The 25,116-nt window shown below is 38.8% G+C and overlaps 1 protein-coding gene across 4 annotated transcripts in view; it reads left to right on the top strand.

Annotated features, from left to right (window-relative positions):
- Positions 1-25,116, top strand: part of SEH1L (SEH1 like nucleoporin) — an 84,609-nt gene that overhangs the window by 27,036 nt on the left and 32,457 nt on the right. For all 4 annotated transcript variants that reach the window (XM_049901466.1, XM_049901469.1, XM_049901468.1 and 1 more), the window contains exon 5: positions 21,715-21,813. In XM_049901466.1, coding sequence (XP_049757423.1) covers positions 21,715-21,813 — 99 coding nt within the window. The remainder of the gene's footprint in view (positions 1-21,714; positions 21,814-25,116) is intronic.

The following is a 25,116-nucleotide window of genomic DNA, read 5'->3' as shown; positions in this document are numbered from 1 at the left end:
TACTGCGCCATTAGGGCTCCTGTAGTTACCGTAATCAAAAAAACACTCACTGCCGTCGAGTCGATTCTGACTTATAGCAACCCTATAGAACACAGTAGAACTTCCCCATAGGGTTTCTGAGGAGTGCATGGTAGATTTGAACTGCTGACCTTTTGGTTAGCAGCCAAAATCTTATCCACTGTGCCACCAGGGTTTCCATACCTACAGTAGTTACTATAGTTTCCCTTTATTCCTGTGCTCCTGACAGTGTCCTGTCTTGCCTTGCTTGGTCTTGTGCTGACTTCTCCCATATGGTGTATTGCCCTTCCTTTCAAAAATATTAACATGTGTCTACTATCTATTTGCAAATTTAGAAGACAGCTACCTTCCAGCCTACTGGAAGAGATCCATATTTGTACACATTCCAAAGAAAGATGACCCAAAAGAATACAGAAATTATCGAACAATATCATTAATATCACACACAAATAAAATTTTGCTGAAGATCATTCAAAAGTGGTTGCAGCAGTACATCAACAGGGAACTGCCAGAAGTTCAAGCTGGATTCAGGACAGGACTGAAACAAGGGATGTTATTGCTGATATCAGATGGATCATGGCTGAAAGCAGAGAATACCAGAAGGATGTTTACCTGTGTTTTATTGACTATGGAAAGGCATTCCACTGTTTGGATCATAACAAAATATGGATAACATTGCCAAGAATGGCAATTCCAGAACATTTAATTGTGCTCATGAGGAGCCTGTACTTAGCCCAAGAAGCAGTCTTTCGAACAGAAAGGGGATACTGCGTGGTTTAAAGTTATGAAAGGTGTACATCAGGGTTGTATACTTTCATTATACTTATTCAGTCTGTATGCCGAGCAAATAACCCAAGAAGCTGGACTGTATGAAGAACGTGTCATCAGGATTGGAGGAAGACTCATTAACAATCTGCGACATGCAGATGACACAGCCTTGCTTGCTGAAAGTGAAGAAGACATGAAGCACTTGCTGATGAAGATCAAAGACCACAGCCTTCACTATGGATTGTACCTCAACTTAAAACAAAAATCCTCACGACTGATCCAATAAGCAACATCATGATAAACGGAGTAAATATTGCAGTTGTCAAGGATTTCAGTTTGCTCAGATGCACAGTCAATGCCCATGGACGCAGCAGCCAAAAAATCAAAGAACAACATGCATTAGGCATATCTGCTGCAAAAGACCTCTTTAAAGTGTTCAAAAGCAAAGATGTTACTTTAAGGATTAAGGTGTGGCTGACTGATGTCATGGTGTTTTCAGTAGTCTCATATGCATGTGAAAGCTGGACAATGAATAAGGAAGACCAAAGAAAAATTGATGCCTTTGAATTATGGTGTTGGCAGTGAATATCAAATATACCGTGGACTGCCAGAAGAATAAACAAATCTGTCTTGGGAGAAGTACAGCCAGAATGCTCATTAGTAGCAAGGATGGTGAGACTTAATCGCACACATTCTTTGGACATGTTATCAGGAGGGACCAGTCCCTGAAGAAGGACATCATGCTTGGCAAAGTAGAGGGTCAGTGAAAAAGAGGAAGACCCTCAACGAGATGGATTGACACAGTGGCTGCAACATTGGACTCAAGCATAACAATGGTTGTGAGGGTAGCACAGGACTGGGCACTGTTTCTTTATGTTGTACATAGGGTCCCTTTGAGTCGGAACTTACTCAAGGTCCCTTAATAACAATAATCTATTTGGTGATTTTCCCTCCCTACCCCTACCACCCCTAGTAACCATCAAAGAATGTTTATTTATTTTTGTGTGAGAACCTTTTGTTGTTACTTTACAATAGTAGTCTTAATATTTGACCTTTTCTGATTGAATTATTTCACTCAGCATAATCTTCTCCAGATCCATCCATGTTGTCAGATATTTCACGGATTTGTCATTTTTCTTTATCATTGTGTAGTATTCCGTTGTATGCGTGCATCACAGTTTGTTAATCCATTCATCTGTTGATGGTCACTTGAGTATCATCTTTTTGCTATTGTGAATAATGCTGCAGTGAACATAGGTGTGCATATTTGTGTCACGGCTCTTACTTCTTTAGGTATATACTTAGGAGTGGGATTGTTGGATCATATGGTATTTCTATTTCTAGCTTTTTGAGGAAATGCCATACTGTTTTCCATAGTGGTTGTACCATTTTACACCCCCACCAGTAGTGTGTAAGACTTCCCGTCTCGCCATAACCTCATCAACATTTGTTATTTTCTGTTTTTTTGATTAGTGCCGGTAATGTCGGGGTAAGATGGTATCTCATTGTACTTTTGATTTGCATTTCTCTAATTGCAAATGATTGCGAGCATTTCCTCCCATTTGTTAGCAGCCTGAATATCTTCCTTGGTGAAGTGCCTGTTCATATCCTTTGCCCATTTTTTAATTGGATTGTTTGTCCTTTTTTTGTTGAGGTGTTGAAGTTTTCTATAAATTTTAGGGATTAGACTGTAGTCAGAAATATCATAGCCAATTTTCTTCTCCTAATCTGAAGGTTTTTTTTTTAGTCTCTTAGAGAAGTCTTTTGTTGAGCGTAAGTGTTTAATTTTTAGAAGGTCACATTTATCTAGTTCATCTTCTTGTATGTGTGCACTTTGAGTTATGTTTGGCATTCTTTATATGCCCTAGCGTTGTCTGTATTTTTTCCTCCATGATCTTTATAGCTTTAGGTTCTATTATTAGGTTTTTGATTTAGTTTTTGTGTAGGGTGTCAGGTATGGCTCCTGTTTCATTTTTCTACAGATAGATAACCAGTTTTGCCAGCATCACTTGTTGAAGAGACTGCCTCTTCCCCACTTAATAGACTTTGGTCCTTTGTTAAAGATCAGCTGACCATAGGTGAACGGATTTACATCTGCGTTTTGAGTTCTGCTCCATTGGTCTACGTGTCTGTTGTTGTACCACTACTGGGCTGTTTTGACTACTGTGGCTATATAGTAGATTATGAGATGAGGTAGCGTGAGGCCTCCTACTTTGTTCTTCTTTAATAAAGTTTTACTTATTCGGGGACTCTTACCCTTCCATATAAAGCTAGTATTAGTTTTTCCATTTCATTGAAGAGTGCTGTTGGGTTTGGGATTTTTTTATATCTATCTTTGAGTAGTATTGATGTTTTCGCAATGTTAAGTCTTGCTATATAAAAGCATGGTATGTTTTTCCACTTATGTAAGTCTCTTTTGGTTTCTTGCAGTGGTGTTTTGTAGTTTTCTTTTTATAGATCTTTTCTGTCTCTGGTTAGATTTATTCCTAAGTATTTTATCTTTTTGGTGGCTGTCTTAGTTTATCAAGTGCCACTATAACAGAAATACCACAAGCGGATGGCTTTAACAATGAGAAATTTATTCTCTCACAGTCTAGGAGGCTGGAAGTCCAAATTCAGGGTGCCAGCTCCAGGGGAAGGCTATCTGTCTCTGTTGGCTCTGGGGGAACATCCTTGTAATTAATCTTCCCTGGTCAAAGAGCTTCTCAGTGCAGGGACTCTGGGTCCAGAGGATGTGCTATTCTCTTGGCTCTTGTTTCTTGGTGGTATGAGGTCCCCCTGTTTCTGCTTGCTTTTCTCTTTTATATCTCAAAAGAGATTGGCTTAAAACAATCTAATCTTGGAGATTGAGCCCTTCCTCATTAACATAACTGACTCTAATCCCACCTCATTAGCATCCTAGAGATGGGATTTACAACACATAGGAAGATCACATCAGGTCACAAAATGGTGGACAATCACACAATACTGAGAATCATGACCTAGATAAGTAGAGAAATATTTTGGGGGGACACAACTCAATCCAAGACAGGAACTATTATAAATGGTAATGTTTTCGTGATTTCTTTTTCAAGGTTCTCTGTTGGTGTAGAGGAATCCAACTGATTTTTGTATGTTAATCTTGCATCCTGCCATTTCGCTGAATCCTTCTGTTAGTCCCCTTAACTTTCCAGTGAAATCCTTAAGATCTTTTATGTATAGGACCACATCATCTGTGAATAAAGATAATTTCTTCCTTACCAATCTGGATGCTTATTTCCTTTTCTTGTCTTAGTGCTCCCCTAGGTCTTCCAATACAGTGTTGAGTAAGACTAGTCATAAGGGCATCCTTGTCTGTTATCCCGTTCTTGAGGGGAATGTTCAAACTCTCTCCATTGAGGATAATTTTGGCTGTTGGTTTTATATAAATTTCCTTTATTATGTTGAGGGATTTCCCTACTATTCCTATTTTGCTGAGGTTTTTTTTTTTTTTTTAAAAATCAGGTAAGGGTGCTGGACTTTGCCAAATGCTCTTTCTGTGTTGATTGAGATGACCATGTGATTCTTTTCCTTGGTTTTATTTATGTGGTGGATTATGTTGATTGATTTTGTAATGTAGAACCGTTCTTGCATATCTGTTATTCCACTTGGTTGTGATGTACAGGCATACCTGGGAGATACTACAGGTTTGATTGCTGACCACTGCAATAAAACTAATATTGCAATAAAGTGAGTCACAAATTTTTTGGTTTCCTAGTGCATATAAAAGTTATGTTTACACTATACCATATTGTATTAAGTGTGCAGTAGCATTACCCCCCCCCAAAAAAAACCCATACCTGTTGCTGTTGAGTCGATTCTGACTCATAATGTACATGCCTTAATTAAAAACTATTGGTAACCATCATCTGAGCCTTCAGTGAGTCGTAATCTTTTTGCTGGTGGAGGGCCTTGCCTCAGTGTTGATGGCCGCTGACCAATCAGGGCGGTGGTTGCTGAAGATTGGGGTGGCTGTGGCAATTGCTTAAAATAAGACAACGATGAAGTTTGCTGCGTCAGTTGATTTCTCCCTTCACGAATGATTTCTCTATGGCATGTGATGCTGTTTGATAGCATTTTATACACAGTAGAACTTGTTTCAAAACTGGAGTCATGACCTCCAGGGTTCTTCCAGTCTCAGTCAGACCGCTAAGTCTGGTCTTTTTAGGAGAATCTGAGGTCTGCATCCCACTGCTGTCCTGCTCCCTCAGGGTTTCTTTGTTGTGTTCCCTGTCAAGGTAGTCACCAGTTGTAGCCAGGCGCCATCTAGTTCTTCTGTCTGAGGCTGATGTAGCCTCTGGTTTATGTGGCCCTTTCTGTCTCTTGGGAATTCAGCCTAATTCTTAAGGGCCCTAGGATTTGCAGAGTGGTAAATGAGCATTGGTTTCAACTTAAAGTCACCAGCTGCATTAGCCCCTAGCAAGAGAGTCATCTGGATAACTTGCTGTAGCTTCTACATCAGTACTTGCTGCTTTACCTTGCACTTTTATGTCACGGAGACACTTCTTTCCTTAAACCTCATGAACCACCCTCTGCAAGCCTCAGACTTTTCTTCCGCAGCTTCTTTGCTGCACCCAGCCTTCGTAGTGTTGAAGGAAGTTAAGGCCTTGTTCTGGATTAGGCTTTTGCTTAAGGGAATGTTGTGGCTGTTTTCATCTTCTATCTAGACCATTAAAACTTGTCCATATCAGCCATAAGGCTGTTTTGCATTCTTATCATTTGTGTGTTCACTGGTGTAGCACTTTTTATTTCTTTCAAGAACTTTTCCTTTGCATTCACAACTTGGCTAACTCGAGCACGAGGCCTAGCTTTTGGCTTGTCTCAGCTTTCAACATACCTTACTCAGTAAGCTTAGTTATTTCTAGCTTTTGATTTGAAGTGAGAGACATGTTACTCATCCTTTCACTTGAACATTTAGAGGCCACTGTAGGGTTATTAATTGGCATAATTTCAATATTGTCATGTCTGAGGGAATAGGGAGGCCTGAGGAGAGGAAGAGAGACGGTGGAACGACTGGTTGATGGAGCAGTCAGAACACATACATCAATTTAATTTGCCGTCTTATATGGTGTGATTCGTGGCACCCCAAAACAATTACAGTAGCGTCAAAGATCACTGATCATAGATTACCATAACAGATATAATAATAATGAAAAAGTTTGTAGTACCATGAGAATTACCAAAATGTGACAGAGAGACATAAAGTGAACACATGCTGTTGGAAAAATGGCACTGATAGACTTGCTTGACTTGAGGTTGCCACAAATATTCAATTTCTTAAAAATGCACTATCTGTGAAGCACGGTATATCAAAGTGTAGTAAAACGATGTATGCCTGTATTATTTTTTTGGTATGTTGAATTCTGTTGGCTAGTTTTGGCTAGTTTTTTGTTGAGAATTTGGGGTTTATATTCTTGAGGGTTGCTATGAATTGGAATCGACTCGATGGCACTGGGTTTGGCTTTTTTTGGTATTGGTCTATAGTTTTGTTTTTCAGTTTGTCTTTGCCTGGCTTTCGTATCAGGGTTATGCTGGCTTCATAGAATTCGAGAGTCTTCCTTCCTTTTGTATGTTCTGGAATAATTTGAGTAGAATTGGTGTCAGCTCTTCTCTGAGTGTTCGGTAGATTTCCCTAGTGAAACCGTCTCAGCTGGGGTTTTTTTGTTGTTGTTGGGAGTTTTTTTTTCTTTTACGACTCCTTCAATTTCTTCTTTTGTTATGGGTGTGTTCAAAATTTCTACTTCAGTTTGTGTTAGTTTAGATAATTAGTGTGTTCCTAGAAATTTGTCCATTTTCTCTAGGTTTTTAAATTTGTCGAGTGCAGTTTTTCGTAGTATTCTGTTATGATACTTTTTGAGTTTGTTCTGTTTTAGTGCCACCTGTGTCATTTCTTACGTGGGTTATTTGCATTCTTTTGCCGATTTGGTCAGTGGTTTGTCTATTTCATTTTTATTTTGTCTGTTTTATTGGTCCTTTCAAAGAATCAGCTTTTAGCCTTGTTGATTCTGTTATTTTTCTTTGTTTCAATTATTTCTGCTCTAATTTTTATTATTTCTCTTCTTCCAGCAACTGTGGGCTGCTTTTGCTCCTCTCTTTCTAATTGTTTGAGTTGTAGGGTTAGTGTTTTTATTTCTACCCCCTTTTTAAAAATTTTTATTGTGCTTTAAGTGAAAGTTTACAAATCAAGTCAGTCTTATACAAAAATTTATATGCACCTTGCTGTATACGCCTAATTACTCTCCCCATAATGAGACAGCACACTCCTTCCCTCCACTCTCTCTTTTCGTGTCCATTCAGTCAGCTTCTGAACCCTGCTGCCCTCTCATCTCCTCTCCAGACAGGAGCTGCCCACATAGTCTCATGTGTCTCTTTGATCCAAGAAGCTCACTCTTCGACAGTATCATTTTCTATCCCATTGTCCAGTCCAATCCCTATCTGAAGAGTTGGCTTTGGGAATGGTTCCTGTCTTGGGCCAACAGAAGGTCTGGGGATCATGACCACCGGGGTCCTTCTAGTCTCAGTCAGACCATTAAGCCTAGTCTTTTTATGAGAATTTGAGGTCTGCATCTCACTGTTCTCCTGTGCAAAACCATGGTATTTTCAATCACTTAGTTTCGGTGTTAGGGATATGCTGGGTTCATAGAATGGGTTTGGGAATATACTGTCCTTTTCTATGTGATACCTTTAGTACTAGTGTTAACTCTTCTCTGAAAGTTTGGTAAAACTCTGCAGTGAAGCTGTCTGGGCCAGGGCTTTTTTTTTGTTGGCAGTTTTTTGATTACCTTTTTAATCTTTTCTTTTGTAATGGGTCTATTTAGTTGTTTTACCTCTATTTCTGTTAGTTTAGCTAGGTAATGTGTTTCTAGGAATTCGTCCATTTCTTTTAGGTTTTCAAATTTGTTAGAGTACAGTTTTTTGTAGTGATCTGATATGATTCTTTTAATTTCAGTTGGGTCTTCTGTAACATTGCCCATCTCATTTCTTATTTGGGTTATTTGCTTCCTCTCCTGTTTTTTTTTTTTTTTTGTCAGTTTGGCCAGTGGTTTATCAATTTTGTTAATTTTTTCAAAGGACCAGCTTTTGGTCTTGTTAATTCTTTCAATTGTTTTTCTGTCTTCTATTTCCTTTAATTCTGCTCTAATTTTTATTGTTTGCTTTTTTCTGGTGCCTGAGGGTTTCTTTTTGCTTTCTATTTGTTCAAGTTGTAGGGATAATATTTTGATTTTGGCCCTTCCTTCTTTTGGTATGTGTGCATTTATTGATATAAATTGACCTGTGAGGACTGCTTTCACTGTGCCCCAAAGGTTCTGATAGAAAGTATTTTCATTCTCATTGGATTCTATGAATTTCTTTATTCCATCCTTAATGTCTTCTATATGTAGTCTTTTTTGAGCAGGGTATTGTTCAGTTTCCAAGTGTTTAATTTCTTTTCCCTACTTTTTCTGTTACTAATTTCTACTTCTGTGGCCTTACGGTCAGAGAAGATGCTTTATAATGTGATGTTTTGGATTCTGTTAAGGCTTGCTTTATGACCTAATATGTGGTCTATTCTAGAGAATGTTCCATGTGTGTTGGAAAACAAAGTATACTTTGCTGCAGTTGGGTGGAGTGTTCTGTATATGTGTATGAGGTCAAGTTGGTTGATTGTGGCATTTAGATCTTCCGTGTCTTTATTGAGCTTCTTTCTGGATGTTTTGTCCTTCACCGAAAGCGGTGTGTTGAAGTCCCCTGCTATTATTGTGGAGCTGTCTATCTCATTTTTCAATGCCGATAGAGTTCGTTTTATGTATCTTGCGGCCCTGTCATTGGGCACATAAATATTTAATATGGCTATATCTTCCTGGTATATTGTCCCTTTAATCATTATATAGTGTCCTTCCTTATCTTTTGTCGTGGATTTAACTTTAAAGTCTATTTTGTCAGAGGTTAATACTGCCGCTCCAGCTGTTTTTTGGTCGTTGTTTGCTTGATATATTTTTTTTCATCCTTTGAGTTTTTAGTTTGTTTGTGTCTCTTTGTCTAAGGTGTGTCTCTTGTAGGCAGCATACAGACAGATCGTGTTTTTTTTATCCATTCTGCCACTCTGTGTCTCTTTATCGGTACATTGAGTCCATTTACATTCAGTGTAATTATGGACAGGTATGAGTTTTTTATGAGTTTAGTGCTGTCATTTTGATGGCTTTTTTTGTGTGTTGTTGATAGTTTCTTTTTTCCACTTAATTTTTTTGTGCTGAGTAGTTTATATATTGTCTTTTTTTCTCTTATTTGTTTTTGTTGATTTTGTTTCTGCCAAGTTTCTATTTTTTTCTTGTGTTTTATTTTGATGAGTAGGATAGCCAGTCTCCTTTGTGGTTACCTTAATATATATATATATATATATATATATATTTTTTAATATTTACCCCTATTTTTCTAAGTTTATTTTTACCCTATTTTTCTAAGTTTATACCTAACTTTTATTTTTTTATGTCACCTTGTCTTCCACTCCATTTGACAGATCTGTGACTACATTTCTTTGTCCCTCTTTATTGTTGTAATGTTGTCTTCTTTTACATAATAACATCACTGTTTTCCCTGTTTTGAGTGTTATTATATCTTGATTTATTTTTGTGATTTCCCTGTCTGGGTTGATACCTGGTTGTTCTGTCCAGTGTTCTAGTCTTGGGTTGATACCTGATATTGTTGATTTTCTAAGCAAAGAACTCCCTTTAGGATTTCTTTTAATTTTTGGTTTGGTTTTTACAAATTCTCTAAACTTTTGTTTATCTGGAAATGTCCTAATTTCACCTTTATATTTGAGAGACAGTTTTGCTGGATATATGATTCTTGGCTGGCAGTTTTTTTCCTTCAGTGGTTTATACAAGTCATCCCACTGCCTTCTTGCCTTCATGATTTCTGCCGAGCAGTCCAAGATTATTCTCATTGACTTGCCTTTGTAGGTGACTTTTTGTTTATCCCTAGCAGCTCTTAAAATTCTGTCTTTATCTTTGGTTTTGGCAAGTTTGATTATAATATGTGTTGGTGACTTTCTTTTAAAATCTACCTTATGTGGAGTTCGATGAGCATCTTGGATAGATATTGTCTCATCTTTCAGGATATCAGTGAAGTTTTCTGCTGACAGATCTTCAATTCTCTCTGTTTTTTCTGTTATCCCTGCCTGTTCTGGTACTCCAGTCACTCGTAGGTTATTTCTCTTGATAGAGTCCCATGTGATTCTTAAGGTTTCTTCATTTTTTTTAATTCTTTTATCTGATTTTTCTTCAAATATATTGGAGCCAAGTGCTTTATCTTCAAGCTCACCAGTTCTGCCTTCTACTTGCTCAATTCTGCTACTCTGACTTTCTGTTGAGTGGTCTACTTCTGTAATTTCATCGTTAATCTTCTGAATTTCTGATTGCTGTCTATGGATTCTTGCAGCTTATCAAAGATTTCATTATTTTTAAATAACGTTTTTAATTTCTTCATTTGTTTTATCTGTGTGGTCCTTGGCTTGTTCTGCTTATTGCCTCATTTCCTTCCTGATGTCTTGAAGAGTTCTGTAAATTAATCTTTTATATTCTGTATCTGGTCCCAGGAAGGCACTTTCATCTAGAAGATCCCTTGATACTTTGTTTTGAGAGCTTGTTGAAGTGATCATGGTCTGCATCTTTATGTGATTTGATATTGACTGTTATCCCCGAGCCTTCTATGAGTTACTGTATTAGTTTATTTTATATTTGCTTACTGTATCCTGTATCTTGCTTTGTTTTGTTTTGATATGCCCAAATGGGTTGCTTGAGTGAGCTAGCTTGATTATTTTTGTCTTTGAAGCTCTGACGTCCTGTCCCCAGATGGTTAGACCTGACAGTGAGTCCATTTGTTTTTCTTGTATGGATTCAGCTCAGGTGTCCAGGTAGCTGGTCAGCAAGTGTGTGGTACAGGCTCTGTTCTACAGTCTTAGAGGGGCAGGGGTGATTTGTGTAGGTACCAGGATCTGGTTGCCGCAAGGGATCATGCTCTGAACAAGGTAGGGGGCTGAGAATCGTCTCCCACGTGACTCTGGGGAAAGTACATCCCTCTTCCCTAGAGCGTATAGGTGGTTGGGTTCTGCAGACGGACCATGGGCTCCCAATGCTTTTGGTTATAAGGCCTGGGAGGTACCAGTTATCCTTGGACCCGTCATGGGTGGCTGGGTGACCTGAGTGGACCCACTAGTCCTTAGGCCCCTGTTGTGGGTAGGTGAGGACCCTGTTTAATAGACAAAGTGGTGTCAATCATCAAATACCCACCTCTCCACCACACAGCTGAAACAGTTGCAGTCTGCCAACAGGGGCCTATTCTCCTGAAATAGGCCCTCACAGGTCCATGAAGGGGGGAAAGGTATTCAAAGTCCACGGACCGTTTATGCCTGGCCAGGAGCCTCTTCTGTCCAGAGCTCCCCAGGTTAGTGGAGCTGGCAAATTATCTTTTCCCCCAGTTGCAAATTTATTCCTTCTTCAAGACTGGGAGAATGGCTCCAGGCATTCAGCTGGGCCTATCTCAGGCCAGTGAAATCAACGGCCTCTGAAGCCAGCTTGGGTTTTGTCAGGAGCAGCATTCTTCTCTGGTTCCAGAGGTGTGAGTAGGCTGTGAGGCTGCCTGTTTCTCCCTGAGGAAACTGCTGCTGAATGCTACCACTAGCCCTGCCACAGTCGCTGCCGGGAATGTTGCCTGAGGGATCCTGACGATTCAGTTCCTGCAGCTCCTCTCTGCTTCTGAACTGTTGTATCCCCCTCCCCCTGCTGCTCAGTCCGTTTTCTAACTTTGCCTTTGATGTTCAGGGCTCCTGGCTTGTTATAAATATAATCGTTTCATGTGTTTTTTTTTTGGTTTTTGTTGTAGGAGGGATCGCAGGAAGCATGTGGCTATTCTCCCATCTTGGCCCCGCCCTGCCCTTTCTTTTTGATGTGTGTGTTTATTGCTGTACGTTGACCTCTAAGCACTGCTTTTGCTGTGTCTGCAAGGTTTTTGTATGTAGTGTTTTCATTCTTGTTTGATTGTAGGAAGTTTTTAATTCTATCTTTGATTTTTTTTTTCTGTTACCCAGTAGTATGTGTTATTTAGTTTCTACATATTATATTTTTTTCCCTGGCTGTTCTTGTTACTGATTTCTGTTTTTATGGGTCATGATTAGAGAAGATGCTTTGTATTATTCCAGTGTTTTTGAATTTGTCAAGGATTGTTTTGTAGCCTAAAGTATCATCTATTCTGGAGAATGATCCATGAGCATTGGAGAACAACGTGTACACTGCTGCTGTTGGGTGGTTTGGTCTGTATGTGTCTATGAGGTCTGGTTGGTTGATTGTGGTATTTAGATCTCCTGTGTGTTTGTTGAGTTTCTTTCTAGTTCTGCCCTTCACCTAGAGTGGTGTGTTAAAGTCTTCTGCTGTTATTGTGAAAGTATCTATTTCTGTATTCAGTTCTGTTAGAGTTTGTCCTGTGGGCAAGGCAAGGTAGTAGATGGAGCTTGGTGGAGGAGGGGGGAAGAGGATAGGCTCCTGTTGTGGTTCCCTAGTCAGGTGAGGCAGTCAGGGTATGGGACCCTTTGTCGCCTCCAATCAGGAGGATGCGGTGAGGGGATGTGTGTCCCTCTGGCTTGGATACGCGTGTGCCGGGGCACCTCGTGTCCACTGTGTAGCCAGTGAACGGGACCTGTGTGAGGAGTTGGGGCTGCGCATGTTTCCCAGTTGAATGGGAAACCTCCCACCAACGCTCTGCAGGTCCACCACCTTAGGTGCACACTCACTCCTACGTATCTCTGGTTTTAGGTCCTGGTTCCCTATCTCTGCCTCATTCTGTGTCTATAGAGGTTCTCTATCCCTTTTGGAAAAGTCGTGAAGTTGCATTGCTATTTTCTTTACCTGGAGTTGCTGCTGGCTTTGTCCTCAGATGACTATTTTGTCGGGCTGGCTGCTGAGCTCCTCCATGCCATGTCACTCTTCTTTCGCTGCTTCATTTCACTTTTTCCTTCACTTGCGGTTCAGTTGAGTTCTTAGGCCTTTTTTTCTTGATGTTCAGGGTTCTTGGATTGTTACCTGCTTCTGTTTCTCTTGATTTTTTGGGTGTTTGGTGCAGGAGGTGTTATGGTGCTTGTATCTAAGCCACCATCTTGGCTCCAAAATGCAATACTATTTTTAGACTGTAATTGTGGTACTTACTATTATATTTTTTAATGATTTGCGTATAGGCCTGGTTCTCACTGTATTATGTTCGTTGTTCTTGTTAATTGCCTTTGAGATGATTCTGACTCAGGGCGACCTCATGTGTGTATAGCAAAACTACTCTATAGGGTTTTTAAGGCAGGCTTGTCTTCTAAGGTGCTGCTGAACTGCCAACCTTTCAGCTAATAGTTGAGTGCTTAACTGTTAGTGCCACCCAAGGACTCCAGTGTTGTCTTCAAACAGCATCTATACTTACTGATAAGGAGCCCTGGCTGCACAGTGGTTAAAGCTTTTGGCTGCTAACTGAAAGGTCTGCAGTTCAAACCTACCACCTGCTCTATAGGAGGAAAGATCTGGTGATCTCACAGCCTAGGAAACCCTATAGGGCAGTTCTACTCTGTCCTATAGTGTCACTGTGAGCTAGAATCGACTTGACTGTACACAACAACAAAGCATACTCACTGTTATGAAAGATGAATTTAGCATATTTATACAACTTCTCATTTCCTGAGGTAGGACTACACAGATATGTTTTGGTATTAGATATATTATTATGACAATTGTTTCAGTTGAGTTGGTAGTTGTAATTTTAAGTAATAGCTTATATTTCTATTATTATTATTGATTGTATTATTTATGGATTTATATATTCACTCCATCCCTAAGAGAAAATTATTTTGCTTTTACCTCACATTCACTTTTCCACTTCCTAATTTTTGTTATATTGCTTGTATTTACAAGATTTATAATAATAATAATAATTAGAATATCAGCTGTTGAGTTGGTTCCAACTCATGGTGACCCCATGCACAACAGAAGGAAACACCTCCTGGTCCTGCGCCATCCTTAGAATTGTTGTTATGCTTGAGGCCATTGTTGCAGCCAGTGTGTAAGTCTATCTCGTTGAGGGTCTTTGACTGTTCTGCTGACCCTGTATGTTACCAAGCATTGACGTCCTTCTCCAGGGACTGATCCCTCCTGACAACATGTCCAAAGTGTGTAAGGCACAGTCTCGCCATCATTGCTTCTAAGGAGCAGTTTGGTTATACTTTTTCCAATACAAATTTGTTCATTCTTTAGGCAGTCTGTGGTATATTCGGTATTCTTTGCCAGCACCAGAATGCAAAGATGTCATATCTTCTTCGGTCTTCCTTATTCATTGTCCAGCTTTCGCATGCATATGATGTGATTGAAAGTACCATGGCTTGGGTCAGGTGCATCTTAGTCTTAAAGGTAACGTCTTTGCTTTTCAACATTTTAAAGAGGTCCTTTGCAGCAGATTTGTCCAATGCAGTGAGCTTTTTGATTTCTTGACTGCTGCTACATGGGTGTTGATTGTGGATCCAAGTAAAATGAAATCCTTGACAACTTCAATCTTTTCTCCAGTTATAATGATGTTTCTTATTGGTCCAGTTGTGAGGATTTTTGTTTTATATTGAGGTGTAATCCATACTGAAGGCTGTAGTCTTTGATCTTCATTACTGAGTATTTCAAGTCCTTTTCACTTGCAGCAAGCAAGGTTGTGTCATTTGCGTAGCGGAGGTTGTTAATGAGTCTTTTGCCAATCCTGGTGCCCCGTTCTTCTTCATATAGTCCATTTTCTCAGATTATTTGCTCGGCATACAGGTTGAATAGGTATGGTGAAAGGATACAACCCTCATGAACACCTTTCCTGACTTTAAACCAATCAGTATCCCCTTGTTCTGTCTGAAGAACTGCCTCTTGATCTATGTGCAGGTTCCTCATAATCACAATTAAGTGTTCTGGAATTCCTGTCCTTTCCAATGTTATCCATAATTTGTCATGATCCACGCAGTCGAATGCCTTTGCATAGTCAATAAAACACAGGTAAATATCCTTCTGGTATTCTCTGCTTTCAGCCAGGATCCATCTGACATCAGCAGTGATATCCCTGGTTCCATGTTCTCTTCTGAATCTAGCCTGAATTTCTGGTAGTTCCCTGTTGATATGCTGCTGCAGCGGCTTTTGAATCATCTCCAGCAAAAATTTGCTTGCGTGTGGTATTAATGATATTATTCTATAGTTTCCTGCACTTGGTTGGATCACCTTTCTTGGGAATAAGCATAAATATCAATCTCTTTCAGTTGGTTGGTCAGGATGCTGTCTTCGGTATTTCTCTGCATAGAGACTGAGCTCTTCCAGCGCTGCATCTGTTTGTTAAAACATCTCAATTTGTATTCCATCAATTCCTAGAGCCTTTTTTTCGCCAGTGCCTCCAGTGCAGCTTGGATTTCTTCCTTTAGTACCATTGGTCCCTGATCATAGGCTACCTCTTGAAATGGTTGAACGTCAACTAATTCTTTTTGGTGTAATGACTCTCTGTATTTCTTCCATCTTCTTTTGATGCTTCCTGTGTCGTTTAATATTTTCCCCACTATTGCACCTCGAGGCTTGAATTTTTTTTCAGTCCTTTCAGCTTAAGAAACGCTGAGCATGTTCTTCCCTTTTTGTTTTCTATCTCCAGCTCTTTGCACTTGTCATTATAATGCTTTACTTTGTCTTCTTGAGCTGCCCCTTGAAATCTTCTGTTCAGTTCTTTTACTTCATTAATTCTTCCTTTTGCTTTAGCTGCTCGACGTTCAAGAGCAAGTTTCAGAATCTCCTCTGACATCCATCTTTGTCTTTTCTTTCTCTCCTCTCTTTTCAGTGAACTCTCACTTTCTTCATGTATGATGTCCTTGATGTCATTCTACAGCCCATCTGGTCTTCAGTCATTAGGGTTCAGTGAATCAAATCTTTTCTTGAGATGGTCTCTAAATTCAAGTAGGATGTACTCAAGGTCATATTTTGGCTCTCATGGACTTAGATATGAGCAATTGATGATCTGTTCCACAGTTGTCCCCTGGCCTTGTTTTGACTGATGATATTGAGCTTTTCCATTCTCTTTTTCCACAGATAAAGTTGATTTGCTTCCTGTGTTTTTATTCTGGCAAGGTCTGTGTGTGTAGTCGCCATTTATGTTGGTGGAAAAAGGTATCTGCAGTGAAGAAGTTGTTGGTGTTGCAAAATTCTGTAATTGAACTTCTGGCATCGTTTCTATCACCAAGGCCATATTTTCCAAATACTGATTTTTCGTTGTTTCCAACTTTCGCATTCCAATCACCAGTAATTATCAATGCATCCTAATTGCATGTTTGAGTAATTTCAGACTGCAGCAGCTGATAAAAATCTTCAATTTCTTCATTTTTGGCCTCAGCGGTTGGTGCGTAAATTTGAGTAATAGTCGTATTAATTGGTCTTCCTTGTAGGCATATAGATATTATCCTATCAGTGACAGCATTGTACTTCAGCATAGATCTTGAAGTGTTCTTTTTGACCATGAATGCAACACCATTCCTCTTCAAGTTTTCATTTCCGACACAGTAGTCTAATATGATTGTCCGATTTGGAATGGCCGATGCCAGTCCATTTCGGGTCACTGATGCCTAAGGTACTGATGTTTATGCGTCCCATTTCATTTTTGATGACTTCCAGTTTTCCTGGACTTCCAGTTTTCCTGGATTCATACTTTGTACATTCCAGGTTCCAGTTATTAATGGATATTTGCAGCTGTTTCTGCTCATTTTGAGTCATGCCACATCAGCAGGTGGAGGTACCAAAAACTTTATTCCATCCACGTCATTAAGGCCAACTCTACTTTGAGGAGGCCACTCTTCCCCTGTCATCTTTTGAGTGCCTTCCAACCTGGTGGCTCATCTTCCTGCACTGTATCAGACAGTGTTCTGCTGCTATTCATAACGTTTTCACTGACTAATTCTTCTCCAAACTAGACTTCCAGGTCCTTTTTTGTAGCCTGCCTTAGTTTGGAAACTCAGCTGAAACCTGTCTTCCATGGGTGATCCTGCCGTTTTCTGAGTCCCAGTGGCATAGCTTCCAGCATCACAGCAACATGCCAGCTCCCACAATATGACAAACTGATACAAATTTTTAATAGAAATATGTTTTGTCCTTTATTATAAGTTGATTTTAAAAATTAAGTAGCAATCACATCTATAATATTAGATTATGTAAATATTCTCTCTATATGCAAATGTAATCTATTTTGTTAAAACTTTGCTGTTCACAGAGGGGGAGCCCTGGTGGCACAGTGATCAAAATGCTTACTCCTAACGGAAGGGTCTGGTAGCTGAAATCCATCAGCTGCTCTGCAGTAGAAATACATGGCAGTCTGCTTCCTTAAAGATTTTAGCTTCAGAAACCCTGTGGGGCAGTTATACTCTGTCCCATAAGGTCGCTGTGAGTTGGAATCTTTTCAATGGCGGTGGGTTTGGTTTGATTCTCCCAGGATAATCTCCAGGTGTTACAGGTGTTACCTTCTGATGGATCCTTTTTTTTTTTCACTTTAGATGAATATTTACAGATTGGATGTGTTTTTCATTAAACAATTAATACATATTTGTTTTGTGACATTGGCTGCCAGCCCCGTGACATGTCAATACTCTTGCCTTCTCCACCATGGATTTTCTGTTACCAGCTTTCCTGTGCCCTCCTGCTTTCTATCCTTGCCCCTGGGGTGATATGCCTATTTTGTTTTATGGGCTCGTTTAATCTTTGGCTGAACGGTGATCCTCAGGAGTGACTTTAGTACTGGTTTTTTTTTTTTTTTTTTTTTTAATTCCTTTAGTGTGGATGATATTTAGCTATCACAATTTTCGTAGCACATTTTGTCTTCAAATTCTTTTTCATTTTGGTAGCACACCTTTTCTTGTAACTTCTTTTCTCTGTATGGGATGGATAGTAGCCTTTGAATTTTAACATACTTAAAAATGCCTTCATCTTGCCCAGTGTTTGATAGGTTGGCTTGTGTTGGACTTCTAGGCTGAAAATATAAGGGCTTTGAAGATACTGCCCATTCTTCTTTAACAGCATTCAGGTGTTGTTAAAGAGAAGTCTGAGGTTAGTTGGTTCTTTGGTAGGTAGCTTTTTCCTTCTGAAAGTTTTTAGAATTTTATCTTACTACTTTGAGCTCTGTTGCAAGTATATTGTGGTAGTTTGTGGTTTGCCATTTGTCTTAGGCATCTAGTGTGGCTGTAACAGAAATACCACAAATGGATTGCTTTAACAAACAAAAATTTATTCTCTCACAGCCTAGTAGGCTAGAAGTCCAAGTTCAGGGTGTCAGCTCCAGGAGAAGGCATTCTCTCTCTGTCACCTCTGGAGGAAGGTTCTTGTCATCAGTCTTCCCCTGGTCTAGGAATTTCTCAGTGCTGGAACCCCGGGTCCAAAGATGCGATGTGCTCCCAGTGTTGCTTTCATATCGATATGAGGTCCCCATGTCTTGTTGCCCTCTTCTTTCTTTTATGTCTCAAAAGAGATTGGCTCAAGACACAGTTCAATTTTGTAAATTGAGTCCTGCCTCATTAACATGACTACCACTAATCCGATCTAATCAACATCGTAGAGATAGGATTCACAACACATAGGAAAATCACATCAGGTGACAAAATGGTGGACAGTTACACAATACTGGGAATTACGACCTAGCCAAATTGATAACACATTTTTGGGGCACACAGTTCAATCCATGACACCATTTGAAACTTTTCCTGTTGATATTTGATACTCAATAGTTTTTAATTTTCAAATAGCCATATTTAGCAGTCTTTTATTTATTGTTATAATGCCTTTTGTGTTTTATTTGAAGCATTCTTCTGTACCCTGAAGTTGTGAATGTATTCTGAAAGATTTGTAGCTTTACCTTTCACATTTAGGACATTAAACCTCTTGGAATTTGTTTGGTTTGAGGTAATTGAATTCTAAAATTTAACCCAAGATGTTTCAAGGTATTTTTTTCTTTTCTAAAGTGTTTTTTATTAGGAATGTCAGAAATTCTAAAAGTAATGAGTAACAAAACTACAGTGGACGTGTTGGACAGAAGTCCATCACCCAGCTTTAATTGTTATTAACTCAAAGCACTTGTTTCATCTGTGTATGTCCTTCTCCCCTCCCTGTCCCCAAAAACTGGATTATTTTGAAGTGGATCTAGATGTATAATAAAAAACCTATTGCTGTCAACGCGATTCTGACTCATAGTGACTATAGAGTAGAACTAACTGCCTGGTAGGGTTTCCAAGAAGTGTCTGGTGGATTCAATATTCTGACCTTTTGGTCAGCAGCTGTAGCTCTTAAACACTATGCCACCAGATACTGATCTTTTTTTATTAACCCTTCTTTGCACTTAGTGGTCCCTTGCACAGTGAGGGTTCTTGTCTTCAAATTGGAGATAGCATATTTTTCTTTGATAGTTTGTTGCCTTCTGTTGTCTCTCTTCTGTCTTTCTGGAGTTCATATTTCCTGCCTTGGCTCTCCAATTCTTAAAAATTATTTGGAAATCGACTATTCGACTACTCTGTCTTCCATATCTCCAAAGTGTTTTCCAGGTATACATTTTATCCCATCCATTGGATTTTTTTTTTTTTTTTTGCGGCAGGGGCAATCACTTTTAAGAAGACTTTCTTTTCTCTGATTACTCCTCTTTTATACTATCTAATTTTTTATATCCTAATTAGAATTTTAAGTTCATGTTTGTTCCCTGAATTATCTGTTTTTTTGAAGATCAATTCTGTTTGTGTACTTTGGTCTTTATCTTCCATCCTCCTTGTTTTCCTTAAGTGTTAATCTTTGATTATATATTAATATTGTGAACAAGAGATTATTATGGTTAGTACAGAAAACAGAATTTGGTCTTTTTCACCTGTTACATGCTCTGCTTTTCATTTTTAAATAGGAGGGCTGACTTGGAGTTTTATCAGAGTACAATGTGTGGGTTGGCAGGTAGGCTTTCTTGTAGGGTGTCTGGATCAAGAGTGAGCTGGCAGGCCGGGATTCCCAAAAGTTGCCAAAATGAGGAGGCCTTTACTTTGGAAATGGAGCATTTCAGTTTATTTTATTTCTCCTTATCCTACCCCAGAGCACTGATGGCACAGCAGTTAAGCATTAAGGCTGCTAACTAAAAAGTCAGCAGTTCAAATCCACCAGCTCCTTGGAAACCCTATGGGGCAGTTCTCTTCTGTGGTAAAGGTTCACTGTGAGTCAGAATCAACTGGACAGCAACTGGTTTGTCCTACTTTGCTGTTTTGGAGTATTACTTTAAATTCTTATCTCTCTTCTTTCAAGTTCCAATCTTTTCTTTAGGATCCTACCTCAGACTTGCCTTAGCCTTAGTGCCCATCTCCCCAAAGTCCCAGGTTTTCTGAATGCAATTTTTTAAATGAATAGTCTGTTGGTAAGATTACCTCATGGCACATTCTTGTTTTTTGCATTTGTTGATTCAAGGTTGGAGCTTTTGGAATTTCCTGCTTACCCTTGGCCGTGTGGGTGTTCTTCACCCTTTGCATTTTCTGTGTCAGTCTACTCTCCTGCTTCCTGCCTTTCAGGAATCCTTCCAAATGTCTTGATTTCTACTGGCACACTTTCTTGATTTCTACTGCTGTCATGACTTTATTCTTTCATCGTTTCAGTGGAAGCTTTAGGGAGGGAATATAGATGCAGGTGATCAGTCTACAATGTTCAGTTGCAGGCTATATGATTCTTCTTACTGTTCAGTTGTGAGTTATATTTAGGAAATGTTTTAAATACAGACATCTTATTTCTGAATGTACAAATGAAGTAAACCTCAATTCGGGTTATCTAGAGGTCTTATAATTTGATTAAAAAATTTTTTTTAACCTGAATAATGTCTAATAACATATATTCTAAGTAATTTTAGAATATGCTATTATAAATATACTTTTGGTCCTCATTCAGATATTTAACATTGTAAAATCAAAGTTTATATTTGTAGAACATTGAGAAAAGATATGGAAACTACTGTTATTTACAATTATTTGAATGGCCAACTATTTATTATAAATAACTTATTACAGTAGCACTTTGCAGTTTACTTGGTATTTTTGCTATATTAGATGATTTGATCTAATTACTTGAATCTTTAGTAATAAAGAATTAAAACTTTGTTTTTGTATTTCTTTTTTAGTTTTAAGAGGTTGGCAGATGATAATATCAATGTTAAAAGTGAAGCAAGAGTGCCGTGTTAGTTGTTAATCAGATATTAACCTGAGTGAGGGAGGCAAAGAAATCAATATTAGGTAATTAGGCATAGAAACGAAGAAGTCGTTTCACTTATACTTCATTTCAGGAGAACCATGTTCTTATGTCTTTTTCTCTTTTCAAAATGAGGTTGACCATGAATGAGTCCAGTGAGAATGATGTGGGGATCATGACTTCCTGAGGGGTGGTCTGTTTTACTTGTCTCCCCTCCATCTGTGTTTCTTTTTGTACAAAGCATTTAAAATCTTTTTGTTGTGTATTTGGCATATTACGAGGTATCGTAGAGTTACTTCTCATTCCATAGTGATGACCAAATCTTTCAAAAGGAAAATGTGCCAAAACCTCTATGGCATTTTTTTAAAATCTGTTAAATGCTTGAAACCTTTTCCTTTTTGGGAAAAGAGCTGCTTTCTACTTAAGACATAAGAAAATGTGATAAAAACCATTCAGAAAGGTGGTATCTAAGTTACTCTGTGACTCCTCAGGCCCACACTGTAAGTGTGGTGTGGTGTGTCTGGTGGGTGGCAGAGGTCTGGTTGTTGTCACAGTGGCAGCATATGATGTGTAGGTTATGTATCTGCTTGATTCCAGTTTTTTAATTTTCTGAATTAAATGTGTATGTGTTTTATCATTATGTACATTTTTTACTCTTCATTTCTAGCTCTCGTGCTCATTCCCCCATGATAGCTGTAGGAAGTGATGACGGTAGTCCAAATGCAATGGCCAAAGTTCAGATTTTTGAATATAATGAAAACACCAGGTCAGTATTGACTTCGATCTTAACTTTTGTTCAGAATTGCATTTCCTTTTTATGAGATGATTCTTTATTCATTAACTAAATTATGTGTTATTGCTAATATAGTTATTGATTTCCTATGATATGCCAAGCTCTGTGCGAGCCTCTGATAATATAAAAAAATATAGAGTTGAATAATATAAAGTACTTGATCTCACATATGTACCATCTTGCTGGGAAAGCAAAAAATAATAGTAATAAAGGGGGATGAATTTTATGAATCAGGAGAATCAGAATGTTGAGAATTTAGCTCTGGGGAAGGAGGGGTTATCCAGTTTAGGTGGCCAGGGAAGTTCACCCAGAAGATCTATTATAGGATGAGTTAGCCAGATGAAGAAGGGCAAAAGCGTTCCAGGTGGAGAAAAGTCCATGTGGTAAGGACCATGGACAAAAGAGCCAGTATATGTTTACTGTGTTTGAAACATAATACCAAAAGGAAATGTGGTGAGAAATACACAAGCTACATATCTGTGGGACCTACTGTTCACTGTTTAGGTTATCCTAGGATAACGTGAAGCCACTGGAAATGACAAGATCAGACAATTCTTCAACTCTTCCACAGTGAGAAATGTATATTGGAGGGGAGCATGAGTAAATTCAGGGTTAGGATGTTGTTGTAATAGTCCAGGTGGGAGATTATAGTGGCTTTGGAGTAGAGTAGTGGCAGGGGATGGAGAAAAGAGGAGAAATTCAAGATTGATTTAAGAAGTGGTTTCAGTAGGATCTGGTCATTCATTTGATGTGGGAGTTGAGGAAAAGAGGGAGGAGCCAAAGTTTTCCAAGGTTTTGGCTTACATAGTTAATTTCTTGAGATAAGGAACTCTGGAGAAAAGGAGATTTGGAGAGTGTGGCAGCATGTGAAGACAAGTCTAATATTGATCATGTTGAGGTACAGGTATCTACAAAACACCTCAGAGCCATAAGCACAGTGTCAGAGGTACACTTAGTGTCTCATGAGGGAAAAGCACACCTCTGAAGTGATCAGGTGAGCTTTACAGACGCTAGACAGAGTTTCAGGTTTAGTAGTCAGACACAGGGTAGGGCATGAAGCAGAAGAGAGTAACTAGTGTAATTTCTGTGGGCTCTGCAATTTAGAACGTTTCTACATAGGTTTCCAAAGGTTTCTTACATATCTTCTGTATTCCTAGATTCTTGATTTCCTCAGAGAGGCTCTGTCTGCAATAACACTGTTAAATAGAACTTTCTGCAAAGATGGAAATATTCTGTATCTGCACTAATACAGTGGACACTAGCCACATGTGACTATTGAAACTTGAAATGTGTCTAGTGCGACTGAGGAGCTGAATTTATTAATTCTTGTTTATATTTATATAGGCACATGTAGAATATAGGTACTTTCCTTTAGAATTCTTTGAGGTTTTTGTAGCCTTTTAAGTTATTAAATTTGTAAACCATATTAATAGCACATCTTAGCACAACTTAAGTTGTTAAAGTAATTATGTTCAATTTTAGAGGAGCAGAATGGATATAGAGGCATAAATCTAAAACTTAAAAGGTGGAACATTTCTAAAACTTAGGAAAAAGAAAAATACTTTATAAGATTTGATTAAAAGAATAAAGAACTTAGAGTTAATTCCAAAATAAAGTACAGGGCACATAGAAAGTACCTAAATGCTTAAAATAATCCTATGATAAAAAGTAATCTGAAGTTGTATATGAGTATCTTAGCTAGCAGAATACATCTACTCGGGCTGCAGAGGAGTTGGGGTGGAGCAGTTCTGGGGTATTTTTCATTTTTTGCTGTGTCATCCATCATATGTTGGTGGTGTCTCTCTCTCTTGATCACAAGAGAGCTGCAACAGTTTTAGGTTTCATGTGCAGATACAAAGAAGGGCATTTCCTTCCTTGTGTCTTTTTATATTAGTGGGGAGAAACTTTTCTAGAAGCATCTTAGGAGTCTTCTTTTCAGATTCTATTGGCCAGAATTGAGTCACCCACCCATATTTCAGCTGCAGATGAGTCAGATAGGAAGTGTCTTGTATTTTCAGCATCCAAAATGAGGAGAAAATGGTATTGGTAGGTTACAGTGTCTCCTCCATCTTTACCCCTTTATCATTTGTATGTGAGTGTGACTTAAGTTATCAGAGTTCATCTCTTTTTGGATTTCTTGGTTCTGGCTCTTTGAGATAAGAGTTGTTTGAAGGTTCCTGGTTAAATTGAACAGGTTTTCATGGAGGATATCTGATAGTGGACTGTGTTACATCTTCAGGAAATAGTAACATCATTTAGGGAGTCTGTGGGTGACACACATGGTTAAGCACTGACTACTAGCCTAAAGGTTGGCAGTTCAAACCCACCAAAAGGGGCCTCAGAAGACAGGCCTGGTGATCTGCTTCTGAAAGGTTATACAGCTTTGAAATCCCATGGAACAGTTCTACTCTGCAAACATGGGGTTGCCGTGAGTCGCAATGGACTATATGACAGCTAACAAGAACATCGCCACCATATAGCACACTGTCCAATTTGTCAGATAATTAACCAATATCAGATATATTTATTTCTGTTGGCAAATGAAAATATTAAAACAGACCTGGCCTTGATAATGGTAATACACATGCCATGCATGTTTACAGCATTTTTTATAGGCACAGGGCACTTTCACATAGATTATGAAATTTGTATCCTAACAGTATCTTTTTGAGTTGGTTGGGCAGGTTTTACCACCATTTTATAGCTGAGGAGACTAAGACCAACAAAGTAAAGTGAATTGTCTAAGGTCAGATATAGCACAGTCAGGACGAGAAGCTAGGTCACTTTTATTTATTGTCATCATTTACTGTCTCAGTGAGACTCAGATTCTTCAAGTAGGAAGAGCTTCGGATAACCTTTATTAAAGTATATAGTTTGTCTCAGGTAAAGAAACATATCACTTAATTCTTTCAGCAGACATTTCATAAGCTCTAGGGATTGTACTGAAAGCTGAGGGTAAAAACATGAATATAATATAAACCTATTGTTGTCGAGTTGATTTCAACTCACAGAGACTATAGGAAAGAGTAGAACGGCCGCATATGGTTTCCAAGGCTATAAATCTTTACTGAAGCAGACTGCCACATATTTCTCCTGTGGAGCAGCTGGTGGGTTCAAACCACTGACCTTTTGGTTAGCAGCTTAGCGCTTAACCATTGTGCCACCAGGACTCATTGTAGGAGCTCACAGTCTCTAGGAAACAGGTCAGTATAATGAACATTTACAGACCCTGTGATAGGAGCATGTGCTGGGTCCAGTAAGGCAGGAAAAAGGGTT

This window comes from Elephas maximus, chromosome 11 (assembly GCF_024166365.1).
Source record: "Elephas maximus indicus isolate mEleMax1 chromosome 11, mEleMax1 primary haplotype, whole genome shotgun sequence".
In the NCBI taxonomy this organism is placed as follows: Eukaryota; Metazoa; Chordata; class Mammalia; order Proboscidea; family Elephantidae; genus Elephas; species Elephas maximus.
This window is presented reverse-complemented; position numbering and strand designations above follow the sequence as displayed.